Source organism: Coloeus monedula (assembly GCF_965178545.1).
Source record: "Coloeus monedula genome assembly, chromosome: 8".
NCBI lineage: Eukaryota > Metazoa > Chordata > Aves > Passeriformes > Corvidae > Coloeus > Coloeus monedula.
In genome coordinates this window covers 4,450,110-4,464,926 of record NC_138788.1, presented here as the reverse complement: position 1 = coordinate 4,464,926, position 14,817 = coordinate 4,450,110, and the positions used below count along the sequence as shown (strand labels likewise).

The 14,817-nt window shown below is 41.7% G+C and overlaps 2 protein-coding genes across 2 annotated transcripts; both read left to right on the top strand.

The window, feature by feature from the left end:
• Nucleotides 1-221: 221 nt before the first annotated feature.
• SRGN (serglycin) lies at nucleotides 222-2,712 on the top strand. Its single transcript, XM_082286175.1, has 3 exons — nucleotides 222-343; nucleotides 2,112-2,259; nucleotides 2,404-2,712. Exons 1-3 carry the CDS (start codon nucleotides 253-255, stop codon nucleotides 2,615-2,617), a joined length of 453 nt encoding a protein of 150 aa, XP_082142301.1. The 5' UTR covers nucleotides 222-252; the 3' UTR covers nucleotides 2,618-2,712.
• Nucleotides 2,713-3,139: 427 nt separating this feature from the next.
• On the top strand, nucleotides 3,140-14,683 carry VPS26A (VPS26 retromer complex component A; the record flags this gene model as incomplete). Its single annotated transcript, XM_082286160.1, is given in 10 exon segments — nucleotides 3,140-3,205; nucleotides 3,208-3,222; nucleotides 6,395-6,544; nucleotides 8,206-8,278; nucleotides 10,360-10,516; nucleotides 10,968-11,132; nucleotides 11,553-11,659; nucleotides 12,714-12,782; nucleotides 13,352-13,494; nucleotides 14,367-14,683. Coding segments are annotated over 10 exon segments (1,059 nt in total). The 3' UTR covers nucleotides 14,481-14,683.
• Nucleotides 14,684-14,817: the final 134 nt, after the last annotated feature.

Sequence of the window (14,817 nt, the reverse complement as noted above, 5' to 3'; positions counted from 1 at the left end):
GGGTCCTAGGTTTGCTTTTCTCCTCGGGCAAAACAGGAGATGAAGGCAGAGGAACTTTCAATTTGGATTGATGAAGGCAGGAAGGCCACAGTGCTGAGCTTTTCTGTTCATGTCTCACTCCTGTCAGTCAGGAAGTGGTGACGCAGGTTATGGGTTGGGTTTGAGGTTTTGGAACCTTTTCTAAAAGTTGATCTCGCTCCGTCTTATTTCTGAAGTGTGAAGCTGTGGTGAAGGCTGGTTGCGAGCAGAGGGATGCCAGCCAAAATGCAGCTCCTTATCAGATGTAACGGGAGGATTTTCCTGGCTATTTGTTTAATCCTCTTTGTGGGATACACAGCACAAGGTAAAACGGGGTTGTTGTTCTCTCGGTAATCCTCTTTCTGAGCTATGCAGTGTAGGCAGCCTCTGAATTTCACAAACTGGCCTTCTTCTGGGGGTAATGAGATCTACTCAGAAAGTCTGTTTTGCTAAAGTTTCCTTTTTTGGAGAGGGAACAGCAAGAAAATGTGCTTTTTGCAATTGGAGCATTTCAATTTTTGAAAAAAGCTTAATGAAAAGTTTGTTGTATGTGTGTATTTCTTTTCAGTCTACGTATTTCAATATGTATTTTTCTAAATGTCCCTTTCATAGTGGTCTGGTTACTGCTGTTACTCACTTACGGAGTTACAGACATAGTATGTAACAGTTCCCATGTCATAACTCCTACGGTCTGCTTTCTGGGGTGAGCAGGAAAGGAAACTAGCTGTAAGTATGAGGAAACTAAACGGTTTATTTGGTAAAATATTGCAACATACAGCACTAAAACAACGAAAAGGAAATATTGATTCATGATGCCATACCCCATGGATTTGCTTCTTGTGAGAGAAAAACTCCTCTTCAAGCATGTAGAGTGTAATTTGTCCACAAACCAAAGCTGTGATAGTGAAAGGCTCTCATTATGCATTACCACTCTGAGGCTGATCTTTGAGGGACGATGGCCTGCTTGCTCTATGTTGCTTATTTGCAAATTTTTCAGCTACAGCTGTTTATTTTGTTGTGACTGTTATTATTAAAAACCTCCTTAATAATAGGCGAGGAGAAGAAAATAAGTATGATAAAGGAATATACTGTAGAAGCAGCAGGAAATTACACCCATGAGATCTTTTTTCTTTTACAGAAGAGTGTAGGAGGTACCTGAAAGTCATCCAGTACATTATGGAAATATATAGGGCAATAGAGAAGTGTAATTACAGAGAGGTATTCCCAAGAAACTGAGAAAAAAAATAGATAAAGTGCCAACAGGTTGAGAATGCACCAGGAGGTTTCTGAACAAATTAATTATATGAGACCAAGAGGAAGGATGAAATGCCACTGCTTTTATCTTCACTATGTGATCCTTATTTTGTCATTTTGGTATTTTTTGAAGACCCACATTTTCAGTGACAGCCCCAATCAGGCACCTGGAGAGCACCAGAACTGAAAACATGGGTTTACAAAACCTTGTTGTGTCTAGGAGACACCTGAACTGCCTCTCCTCTGGCGAGTGCTCCGAGAGCCTACATAAACCCCAAACCTGCTCCCATGGCATACCCTGAGTTTATCACCTCCCCATCAAAACTCATCCCATTGAACTCGAAGGGGCAGAGCTGGAGCCAAGAGAGGAAGGAGAGCACAGGAGCCAGCTGTCTGCTGGATTCCTTGTCCCCAGAGATTTTCACATTATTTTCACATACCTCCACCTTCTCTCAAGGAGAGCTGCAGGGCACCCTCAGGGCCCCCACAGTTGCGCCATACTGTGAGCTGGGGATGAGCCTTGCTGTGACAGCAGTGGTTTCCCATGGACTTCCCGGTGCTGTGTGTGAAGGGGATTCCCAGGGATTTTTCATGGACTTCCTGGTGCCGTGTGGGAGATACGTCTGATGTCTCTGATGGCAAAGGAGTCACTTAGGATGTCAGTAGCCATTTTAAAAAAAGTTGTTAGGGTTACTTTAGTTTTCCAGAGGTTGAGCAATCAGGGCCCCACAAATTATTTCCATCTGCTCTTTTAAGCCTTATTGGGTGCTCATAAAGTTAATAGGACCTGGTGAGTAATGTCCTGGTCCTCATGGATAATGTGTGGCTGATTCCATCAGGTGCTCCGATGCAGAGGGCAAGGTACAAGAGAGTGAGGTGCCGGCCTGACGCCTGGTCTGCTAACTGCATTGAAGAGAAGGGGCCCTGGTTTTACATGCCCAGTGGTGGAGCCAACAGGATCCTTCCTCCCATGGCAGACCCGTCCTTGTAAGTTCATTTGCCACATGGTTGTCATTAATGCTAGCACCCCAGAATGTCTATTATTCCTTCCTTGACGGTCCTGTCACAGTGTGGCTCGCCCACGCTTAGATCTGTTCATCTAAGAGAGAAAAATGCCATTCTGCATTTCAGGATGAAGAGATACCAGGAGTTGGGTGATACATTCCCTCTCTCGGATGAGGATTCCGCCTCTGGGTCCAATACCATGGTGGAAGCAGAGCCAGCCTCTGGGTCGGGGCTTGGTGACAATGACAGCTTTTCTGAGGCGAAGCTGCCTGTCTTCCTGGAGAGCCTGCGAGGCACTGAGCTGAAGGAAAAGCTGTCGGAGGAGGATTTGCTCCTGTAGGGCTGGAGACGTTGTCCTCATGCGTCGCTCCCTCGCCTCTTCCCCAGAGCCTGACCCAACAGCCATGAAGCGGTTTCAAACCAGCATCAATAAAAATTTTGCCTTAAGATCCTTACTGCTTTCACTTACTAAAAAGGTTATTGTTCAGTCTGAACTGCCTTACATGTGTATGTGCGGCAGCCATCCCAATGGGGGGAACAACAGTGATGGGTGGGCAGCCAGCTCTGTGGGGAAGCCATAGTACTCTGAGGGGATAAATTCCAACCCTTTGTGCGCTGGGAGCCGCCTGCACTTTTACAGCAGTCAGCCAACAGCGTATCCCGAAAACCAGCCCGAAATCCTGCGAAAAGAAAACGTTTACTACCGCGGTTATTTCCTGAGGAGACCTCCCAAGCGCTGCCGCCTCCCGGCCGCCAGGCGGCGCCCTCCCGGGGTGGGCACTGGGCTGGAGGGGGCGGTCACGTGCAGCGGGGCGTGGTCCGCGCGCGGGGGTGGGCGTGGCCTGGGGCCCCGTAAGGTCACATGACCAGGGGCGCGCGGCCGGGGGCGGCTGGTGCTGGTGCGCGCGGGGCTGGCGTCGGGCCGCGGAGGGGGCGCGTACCATGGTGAGTGTGGCGGGGGGGGGGGGGGGGGGAAGTGGTTATGCGGGGTGGGCAGGAGGGGCGCCTACCATGGCGAGTGCGGGGCGGAGAGGGGGCAGCGCCGATCCGCCATCGCCTGAGGCGGCGGCCTGGGCAGGGCGGTGCCGCCTTTTCCCCTCCTTCCTTCGAAAAACAAGGGTTTGGGGGGGGTATTAATTTTATTTGCGGATTAAAAGTGCCCTCATGACCTCGGTAGGGCGGGGTTTGGTCGTGAAACTCGGGTTCCGTGTGCCCCGCACAGCTGCCGTCGGGGAAAGCTCGTGGACGGACCTGGGGTTATCGGTAGATCTTCCGGCAGTGCCGTGAGGCAGCGCTGGCAGCTGTGGGCTGTGTTCCTTAAGGATCACACCCTTCAGGAAACGGCGGCCGCTTTGTGCCTGGCAGGCTCAGCGAAGTGCTCGGTGTGCCCTGATGGAGAGGTTAAAAAAATACGTGTCGTAAAGAGTCATCTGGATCGATGGCTTTGTGGTTCTGGGGTGTTCGGGGTCCATAACACGTGTCTCTCTGTTGCGCGTGCAGAAGCTGCTCAGGGCTCCGTGTGAAGCTGAAGCTGGGCTTTCTGCACCCTCTGTCAGCCGCTGGCAGTCCCACAAGTCCTTCAGTGCAGCTGTTACACTTCAGGGCTGAACGCAGGTTGATTTGGGTCCTGATGTAGCAGAATCTCCAGCGTTTGTCTTTTGCACAAAACCAAGAGCGTAGCCTGGCATTTGGCCAGTTTCTGGAAACCCCAGTTCTCTGTCTGCATTCTTTTAAACTGTAACATAATAAGCTCTATTATAGCTTCTTAAAATAATTCTTGTTTTGCATAGTTTCCCCGCAGTAGTATCTTCGATAGCAACTGGAGGAGATACCAGCTGTTGACTTCTTTATTTCATATGTTCTCATTCTCTCTGGAGGACATCACAGCTAATCTCGAAGGGGTGCAGTTGAAATATTTACATGCAGTCTCCTGAGAAGTGATGTGTTACCAGTGTTTGGTCTGGTTGACCATTTAAATGGTCAGCTTCATAATTCAGAGAGTACTTTGCGAGCATCCGGTATAATTTGCCTAAAGGTAATGTGCTTCCTTGTTTAATTAGAGGGGAGTATAAGACTAATCTGGAAAACAAGTACAGTTTCAAGGGAAAAAATGTGCCCATGCTCAAAAGTATCTTGTATTTAAAATAGCCTACAATTTGAAATTCTTGTTGAAACTTTCTTCTTCTTCTGTTGCCCTTCCCCAGAAGCCAAGAATCAGTAATGGTTCTAGTGTGCACTGTTTAAAAAAAATGATATTTTTTCAGCAGTCAGTACAAATCTGTGTTTGGCAGAGATGTGGAAGACATTTTGGTCTTTTATCTGATGGGCTTGTTGGTCATGTGCTGCTGCTTTCCCCTCAGAATGTGTAGTAGATATAACAGGGTTTCAGTTAGAGTCATATATATCTTTGTGGATTGAACTAGGGCCAATTGCTGAATGTATACAAAGTCAGTTTAGTCTTGTGTGAATCACTGTTCTATAGCTCCAGCCTGGTCTATGTCCCCTCTTCACCAGGAGGGGTGAGCACGAAGTCACTCAGTGTTCCTATTGCTAAGCAGTAGCATTCAGATCAAATCTTCCCCTAGGCTCTTTGTTTTTTATGCTGCATTTCAAACTTCAGGTCCTCAGAATGTCTTGGAAAGTGTTCTTACTCCTTTTTTTTATGTTAAATTTGTGAAGTGAGAATGATTGTGTCGTTTAACCCCAGCTGGCAACAAAGCACCACCACAGACAGCTGTGCAGTCACCTCCCCACCATGGTGAGATGGAGAAGAGAAGCAAAAGTAAAACTTGCAGGTTGAGATAACAGTTTAATAATTAAAACAAAGTAAAATATATTAATAATGGTAAATAATAACAATAATAATAAAAAGAAAAATAAACAAGTAATGCACAATTTCTGACTAACGTCAGAACCCTGTCAGCCCCTTCTAGGTTACTCCCCCAGTTTATACACTGGGCAGGACAGTGTGGAATATCCCTTTGGCTAGTTTGGGTCACCTGTCCAGGCCATGCTCCCAGCTCTTTCGTATACCTCTTCACTGGCAGAGCATGCAGCACAAGAAAGTCCTTGACTTAGGATGAACCCAACATAGCGACAACTAAAACATCAGTGTGTTATCAATGTTATTCTCAGACTGAATCAAAAAACCAGCACTGTGTCAGCTACTGAGAAGAAATCAACTCTAGGAGAAATTATTTCTAGAAGAAGTTAACTTCATCTGAAACCAGGACAGACTGTTTAATGTGTACCAAATTCATCTGGTTGAAGCAGATATTCTCATGAAGAACATAAAAAACCCCACAAAAATCACACTGAATTAGTGAAGTGTCATCTGCTTTAGTACATCAAAGCAGATTAGTGCCTAAATCTTTGGAGGAAAATGTTGGCTTTTGTACTAATCTTGTTGAGTTTCCCATACAACTAACATGTTTTGCAGCTTCTTGTAAGAAGTGTTTGTGTAAGATCAAAGGATGATCTCTCAGGTTCTCATGTTTGGTGCTGGTCAAAATTTCGAGCACAGAGAATGCTGAGGAAAGGTGAGGACCGACATTGTGCCCAAAGCAGTGTTACAGGTAAACTTGTAACACCCACTCTCTCTGATGGCAGCGTTGTGCAGCTGAGGTGGGCTGTGTGAAGAACCACTGCCTCTCAAAGCTGCTAGTGCTGTTTGCTAAGACAACTGTGGTGAGGAGGCAGAGGCAGCAAATAAATAAAATCCCTATTCCCCTTCCCCAGCCAGGGGGATGCTTTGGGCTTTGCATTATATCCCCTGTTGTTTCTTTCCATTCTACTTTGCTCTAATGGGTTTTTTTGGGTTGTGGTGTTTTTGGTTTTTTTTTTTTTTTTTTTTTTTTTAGTAGTAGTAATGGTAATTACACGGTGTACTTTTTATAAGTGTTATATTTTTGTAAGAGCTTGTTACTGATCTGATTTCAGTTATTTCCTAGAGGAACAGTTGTCCTTTGTCATCACTGTTTCTTGGGTCTCTCATACATAATGGCTTTGTAACTTCGTGGAAGCACAAATGTTTTTTTCCCCAGTATATAGTGTACAGCTGCAAGTAAACACCACATTTAAAATGGAGTATCCACTTATCCAATTCTTGTTATTCCAGAGTTTTCTTGGAAACCTTTTTGTTCCTGTTTGTGAGATTGATGTTGTACTTAATGATGCTGAAACACGAAAACCGGCAGAAATCAAAACAGAAGATGGTAAAGTAGAAAAGCATTTTCTCTTCTACGATGGAGAATCTGTTTCAGGAAAGGTAAATTTTTATTTAAAAGTGACTATTAATTACTCATTCTGGCATGCAAATGCATATAGGTAGGTAAATGACAAACTATTGTAAGAGCTGCATTTTCAGCTTGTGTTGTTATTCAGAGAGAAAACTGCTTTGCTATGTATGGTCTTTTTAACCATTAAGTCATTCAGGCAGCTGATAAAACTCAACATTTTTGAATAGTAGCTGTTTATTTATTTCCAGTCATCTCATATTTGTGAATAAGGTTTTTGTGCAATGATGTGCAATCCTACCATTACTTCTGATGAGAAAACTGTTCCGAACTGCATCCTCCTGCTTCCCCTTCCCTTTGAGCTCCAAAATCCACAATCCAACACATGTAACAGTAGTTTTTGGCTGGTGCAGTCAAAAATTTGCAAACCCTGAAGATAAGCCTTTCGTTCCATGCCCTGAAGTGGTTTCTGGATTGCATCAGAGAAGCAACATACCAAGTTCAGCTGACTGCTGGGTCCACAATAGTTTCTCTTACTGGAAAAAAAGACAGTGAAGTTGAGATAGCCAGAGGGATTTCTCTACATTCAGTATTGCACCTAGGAACTCCTTGCTATCACTCTGTTTTAGCGGAGCCATTCTCTGAATGTTTCTATTATGATTCACTTTTCCATCAAAAGACTTGAGTTATGAGATTGACTTCTAAATGCCTACTTTGATCTTGACTGATCTATTCCACTGGGCATCTTCCTGCTCTAGTGATACCTTTCTGTACAAAGGTCCTGCTTCTCCAGAAGGATCCTTCCAGGGATGTGAAGGGCCACAAGATGGGCCTCAAGTTCAGGAAGCTGAGGGAAAAGCTTAATGATCACAGGCTGGAGCACTGCTCTCTTGTATCGGCTACGTCTGAGAGGTGCCTCATGAGTTCTGGCTAACACAAACGCAGTGGCATGAGGAGGTCTGGGAGACCAGTAATTTTTGGACAGCTTCCCTCTACCCTGTCCTTCTTTTCACCACAAAGATGGATTATTTGAGTGGTTTACTTCCTACTCGGATATTGACAGTGTACTGGATTTTAAAGTACGAGAATTTCTCTGGTCATCACTGCTTTATGAGCAAACATTCTATATGCTTAATATTTACATATTTCAATACAAAGTAACTTTGTGGAATCCTTTCTTGTCTGTTTTTGAGAATCAGAGTCACAAATGAAACTCTTCATAGCAGGTTTCATTATCTGTTATTTTTCATTGACTTTGCCAATACCAATATTTAGCTATCTGCTAGGGAAGGGACTGAAGCTCACTTGACTTAAAAGGAATCAATCTCATGGCAGTTCATTTTTGAACTTCCAAATGTGACTGTCAGAAGATGCTTTGAAGCATCACGACTAGCTCTGCTTGAGCTCTGGCTTGGATACTTAATTTTGGGACTTGAAAGTTTCAATTTTAGTTATAAAATTCAGTGTTGTGGATGATTAGATTTTTCTTGAATGTTTTAGTGGTGCCTTGGAAATGCTTAATTTCATAATCAGCTGTTTGATTTGGCTGCCTTCAAGCTCAGGTAGGGCTGTTGAGAAGAGATGTTGGTTTTCATAGGCATGTACTAATATGTTTTCCTTTCGAGATTGTGTTAGAATGAAAATGGTGAAAAAATTTAACTTGTGTTTGTTTGTTTTTATTTTATCTTGGTAGGTGAATGTCTCCCTTAAGCATGGGAAGAGACTAGAGCACCAAGGAATTAGAATTGAATTTGTAGGACAAATTGGTGAGTTTAAGTTATAAAGGGGCTTTTAGGTGCTTGTGGTTTATGGAACTTGGCACTTGTGGCTGTCAGCAGTTCAGCTCAAACAATGCAACCTGTTCTGATCAGTAGATGATAAGTGCCAGGGGAAAGTTTTATCTTCCTTACTTAAAGCAAGTGATGTACTAATTTGTGCTACTTAGAAAGTCATTGGGAAAAAGATATGTACATGTGAGGGAGAACCAGGTTGGTGAGTGTTCAGTCCAAGACTAGCTAAAAGTTTGGTTAATAACCATTAGAGATTTAGGAAAAATAAACTTGTGGCCTTCTCTGAAAGAGAAGAGGCATAGAAAAGAGATTGAGGTAGCCTATAGCAAAATACATTCTATGGCAGTTGGTTTTATAAAACCTATTAGAAATGTCAATTTCTTATAACTACCCTAGTTGTCTTAGAGTTGAACTATGAGGAATCTTTATTGTATCTAACTTCTTACCAGTCCAGGTAATCTCTCTGCACCCTTAGGCTTATGCTAGAATTACTTCCCTCTCAGAGAGCTGTTTGCATTATTGTCCCTCTTGGAAGTAATTACTCAAGTTTCAGCCTCATACAATTGACTTTATATGGAATTTCACAAATTCCCTATTTCTGATCAGTCAGTAGGCTCCAGTAGTCTGTGTCTGAACTGTTGTCTAGCAGATATGGCTGAGACCCAGCACTTGCTGCTTTATGCTTTGAAGTTTTGATCAGTAAGGCTGTAAAATTAAACTTTCAGAATAAAGCAGCACTGTGGTGGGAGTGAGGCATATAGGCAACAGGGAAAAAAAGAGCTCATGTATGTCAGTTTCATTTAGTCTGTTGTCTTCTAATAGCTGTACAGTTTGTTTTTCATCTACTCTTGAATTACAAATTTTATTATTCAGATGAATTTAATTTGATGTAGTGTTTCTTGAAATTCATGCATTTCTGGGACTTTCTGTTACGCTACATTTAGAAGTCCACATAGTTATGCAGAAATGGTTTAAACTACTGCTCTTTGTACTTGTCAGTATTTTCTTGCATCCTTCCAAGTTTTAGTGTAGAAATGCTGGAAGTATTCCAGTAGTGTGATCTCCCTGCACTATTTGGAGACTAACTCCTTATCAAAGCTGTATTTTAAACCAACTCTTCAGAGTACAGCTTTTTTGACTGACTGGCACAAAAAGTATTTGATATGCAGCAGTAAATAAACTATGTATTAGATAAATGGTAGTCACAGCAAATTAAGTACATTTTTAGATAATTTGTGGTCATATCAGAAAATAGGAATTACTAGTTAAGTGTCAGTTTCTACGAAATTGGCAGTGATGAACTGTGAAGTTGGTGTGTTTAGTTCATTTATTCTTTTCTGAAAAACTTCAGTCCGTGTAAAACCAACTACCAACGCTGATGTTCAGTTTTGAATGGTGGCAAAGCTTATTTTTAGATACTGAAGTGTTCGGGTTTTGATGTTTAAGGTAATTTTAGGTGAGAATTGCAGGAGACAGATCTAGGCATGAATAACTGACGCTTCTCTGGGGACAGGAGATGCCGTTGCTGTGAAACTGCTTTTGTTTCCAAATGACTGACTTAAGCCAGGGTTATAATAAGCCATTTGATTGTAGACTAGTAGTAATAATAAATTATTTGATAGATGTTATTAATTTGCAGGAGACCATTTAGGATCACTGGCCTGTCCTAAATAAGCCCATCTTGACATTGCTTAGGTTTTGTCCCTGCAGCAATAAATGCTGGAAGCCAAAACCAGGCAATGCTAATTACCGAGCATGCAAAGCAAGAAGTACTTATTAAAGCTAGCTAAACTGTCATTAAAAAACAATGCCCTGCTAGTGAAGCTTTAAACATGTTCTCTTCATTCCAGTTAGTTCTTTAGGGATGCTAACTGTAGGCTGCTAGAACTGAAGGTAATTAAAAAGCCTGAGTAAAACATTTGGTCAAATATGTGTATTTTAAGTTAATTGCTTCTGTTATACTCTCCCACCTGCTCCTGCCAAATTAGAGACAATTTTGTTGAATTTTGCTAAAAACAAACACTGAAACATGTTTTCCTTTAACTTCCTAACTTTAGAACTCTTCAATGACAAAAGTAATACCCATGAATTTGTAAACTTAGTGAAAGAACTGGCCTTACCTGGAGAACTGACCCAAAGCAGAAACTATGATTTTGAATTCATGCAGGTTGAAAAGCCATATGAATCCTACATTGGTGCCAACGTCAGACTGAGGTTCGTAACTGCTAAATCTTTTATTTTTCCTCTCCTCCCCTGCAGAAAATTCATAATTTAACAATTATGCTGCCCCCTCTTCCTCCTTTTGGTTATTATATAGAACATGTAATAGCCAGTAGCTAGTGTGCCTTGATTGGAGTTGTTGAGACTGTAACACATCTTTTCTACTTAATTTGGAATCGCTCAATGCTGTTTGTATAAATAAAATTCTTCGGTTCAATGAAGTGAAGACAGTCCATGTCTCTCCTTTAAAAAAAACCAACATATCCACAACTGAAGAAAACATTCCCACATGTGAGTGTTTTGTCTTGTGCTTTGGTGTCTTACTCTTTTCTACTGAGTCTTATGAGATTGTATACTGATCTTTCAAAGAATATCTGTATTTAAGAACACAAGGGCTCTTAGTAAATTTGAATAATTCTGGCTAACTCAGTGTCTTTCTTCCTAGGTATTTTCTAAAAGTGACTATCGTGAGACGACTGTCAGACTTGGTGAAAGAATATGATCTGATTGTTCACCAGCTCGCTACATACCCAGATGTAAACAACTCCATCAAAATGGAAGTAGGCATTGAAGACTGTCTCCATATAGAGTTTGAATACAATAAGTCAAAGTAAGTGTCAGAGCAAAATGCATTCAAGTAAATAACTTGGTATAAAAGGGTACAGTATGTAATACATTATGACCAGCTGCGGGCTGAAAGTGTAAAGTACTATTTACACAATGGTGTTTTCGAGAAATAGTTGGCTGTTCTGTCTTCAGTACTAACAGGAAGGTCACTAGCAAATATTTAAGGCTTAGTTTTTGCTTTTATGCCTTTTCAGTATGACTAACAGCACTTCTTTTACTGGTACTGATGGAATGATGAAATACTGTAGTTGCTCTGGTCTGGCTGAGGTGCTTAGTTCAGTGGGGAAGTAAGCTCTAAGTAGTTACCAGGCAGATAAGATAACTGCCTGTGTGACTTGTATTCAAGAAGGTGTAAAACTTGTGTTTATTCTTTAACGAAACCCCCCATTTTGTTCTTTTAAAGGTATCACTTAAAGGATGTGATTGTTGGAAAAATTTATTTCCTCTTAGTGAGAATAAAAATTCAGCACATGGAGTTGCAGCTGATCAAAAAGGAGATTACTGGAATTGGTAAGAGAAACAAAGTCCAAAGGAAAGGGCAAATTGTGTGCCAGTTGAGCCTTATGCAGACCTGGAGAGTGAAGTCAGTAGTTTCAGCTCTCACTAAACTAGTGCTCCACCAGCTTCTTTCTCACTGGTGTTTGACTACCATTGGCATTTTTTGCCTTGGCAATAGTACTTTGTAGTCAACGTTGTCAGTCTGTTTAATTGTTCTGGTGTTGTGACTATTGTGACTCTTCACAAATGTGAACCCTTGTAAATGGAACTTGGGCATAAATATACAGTAGCTTAATCAACCTTAATAAGTAATGAACAAGGGAAGAGGTGTAAAATGCATCCTGAAGACCCCCTTGCCTCTACACGGATTAACTGGTTAAAGGGGCTTGGTAAACATAAGCATGAATCAGTAATGCTCTAGAAATGTGTTATTTTCTGTCATCCTAAAAAAATTGATGCGATGGAAATATCAAGCAGCTTCAAAGCAGAAACAGCTTGTTACTGCAGATCAGGCTTGTACACGCTCGAGCAAGGAAGGCTGTAAGAGGCTGTGGCTCTTGACTTCATTCCCCAGTGGCTGGGGTTCTTTGGAGTTTCTTGTATGAAGAATGAGAAAGCTTCTAGTAGAGTAAGGGCAGAAAGCACTACTTTATTTCACTACTTTATTATCAGCCGGCTCTTGAGCTGGCTGATAACCCTTCAGGTTTCTAGTCTGAGCATGGCCTAGCAGTATCAGTTGCTAGCACTGCTCACCAAACAGAGCAATTTCAAGATTCCAGACCCTCTTGCTTGTCCCTTATTTAAAGCTTGCATATCCAGGGCTCCTTTGAAGCTCTGGCTACTGCCTCTTCAGTGTCAGCATGGCGGGGGGAAGAGTAAGAAAGAGATATCCTGCCTGGGAGAGGGTTTTGCTTGCTTTAGCCATGTCTGACTTACATGCAAGATGAAGGCCAAAATACCGTGCTGTGTTAATTTAAGTGCTGCAGAATGGGAATTGTTGTGATAAAGCTTTGTAAATGTTTAAAACCGAAGCGTGTGTTCTCACAGTGAAAACTTGTTTCACCAGGACCCAGTACCACAACAGAGACTGAAACCATTGCAAAGTACGAAATAATGGATGGTGCACCAGTTAAAGGTAAATAACTGTGATTGTTTTCAAGGGTGAGCATTTAGTGTTAAAATGCTATTTAAAAGATCTGGGGCAGAAGAGATGACTTAGACAATTTTTTTTTACCAGAGAAACCATACTTCTCCTTAGGTTGCTGAAATGATGGTGCATTTTCTATTCAGAGAAGACATTTTTATGGACTTAGGGCATTTCACTTGGGATCCTAGTAACTTTTACCCTTATTTACTGTCGGAAATTCTATGACTGATTCTTTGATCAAACCTGACTCCATGCATGGTGTAGACCAGCTCTAGAAAGTTAAAAATACAGATCCTTCTGGCTTTCCTGGCTACCATGATTGCACTGAGAAAGGGTTCTCACTGTTCATTTCATACTTGCCTCTGTGCTCAGTGTTATGGTTCTGATTTTTTGGGTGGATGTTTTTTGTCTCATGTATGTTTGTTTTTGTTTTTTTTTTAACCAAGGAACAGGCACAGAGAGTGCTTGGGAAACTGCTTTCATTTTACATGTCTTCTGAAACTGTATTAATTATTCCAGTTTTAAGGAACTAATTTAAGCTTTCTTTTCTTTTTAAGGTGAATCAATTCCTATAAGACTGTTCTTAGCAGGCTACGACCCAACTCCAACAATGAGGGATGTAAACAAAAAATTCTCAGTGAGGTACTTCCTAAATCTGGTGCTTGTGGATGAAGAAGACAGACGATACTTCAAGCAGCAGGTATGGTCTGTAGCAGTCCTGTTGCAGAATTATCTGGGCTTCTGTATGTGCTGCTTTGAACCTTCAGCAAGTTAGAAGCCACCTGTGCTTCAAGCGTGGCATAAGCATTTCTGCTGGCAAGTGTGTTGACAGGTCTGTAGATAATGTTAGCTTGCACAAAAGGAGCCAAGGGGGATGTTGGATGCTATTCCAGCAAGGACAGGATGCTCAGTACCATAGAACTTGCATTGGGAATACCCAGACAAAACACTGGGTGGGTAAAATGAGCTACTGATGAGTTTGTTTGCTTTCTTACATTCCTGCAGAGAAATCTCCCCTCCTGCATTAGCCCGGGTTCTAAACTGCAAAGTCTTAATAAAGACTAAGACATTTGACTGAAAATGTTAGAAAAGATGAGGTGATGCTGAGGAAGGGTATAGCCAAAAGGGTCACTGGAAGAAGCCATGTGGATTAGATCAGAATCTTCCTACTGCAAAGTAGACAAGACAGTATAATTAAACATGGAAAACAAGAGGTAGCTGGAGCATACAGTGGCTATGGTAGGCTTTGGATTTGGAGAAAAGGAGGAAGAAAAATTTCTTGAGCTCTTCAATACTATTAAAATTGAGGGTAGGATAGTTGAGGAAGAGGTGACTGCTCAAGATTGCAAGTATTCAAGCAGTAACTGAATATGTAAACTTAATGGTGCTGTCTTTGTTACTTTCATATGAACTGCACTGGTAGGCAGGGGGGATACATTTTTTTGTGGGCTCTTGTGTTTGTTTATCTTTTTTATTTTCCCAAAAGTCTTTGTTTATCAGGAACTTAAGACACTTGATGCTGTTGCCTTAATGGTAAATACTGTTTTCAAGAGTGTTTTCTTCCTCAAACAGGAAATAATTTTATGGAGAAAAGCTCCTGAGAAGCTGAGGAAACAACGGACAAACTTCCACCAGCGATTTGAATCTCCAGAGTCACAAGCATCTGCTGAGCAACCTGAAATGTGAACTGGTCTAAGGTGAAAAACTTTGCAATGCTTCAGCAGGTTAAAGATGGCAGCAGCCTGTGGGAAAAGAAGGCCAGAATTCCCATTACAACTGTCTTCCTTCATCTTGCAGTGCTGCATTTACCATACTACTAAAGCGTTCTTCAGTTAAACATTCAAGTATGTATATACATTTAAAATAAAGTGCTTTCTCAAACACTGGAACTTTCTTAAGCTACTATTTTATACTGCACATTTACTTTTATTTGATAATGTTACATGCACTTGGGTATGCAAAAGCTTAAATCTAGTTATTTCCATGCATGGTAGGCTGGTATATTTGATTTTTGCTGCTCACC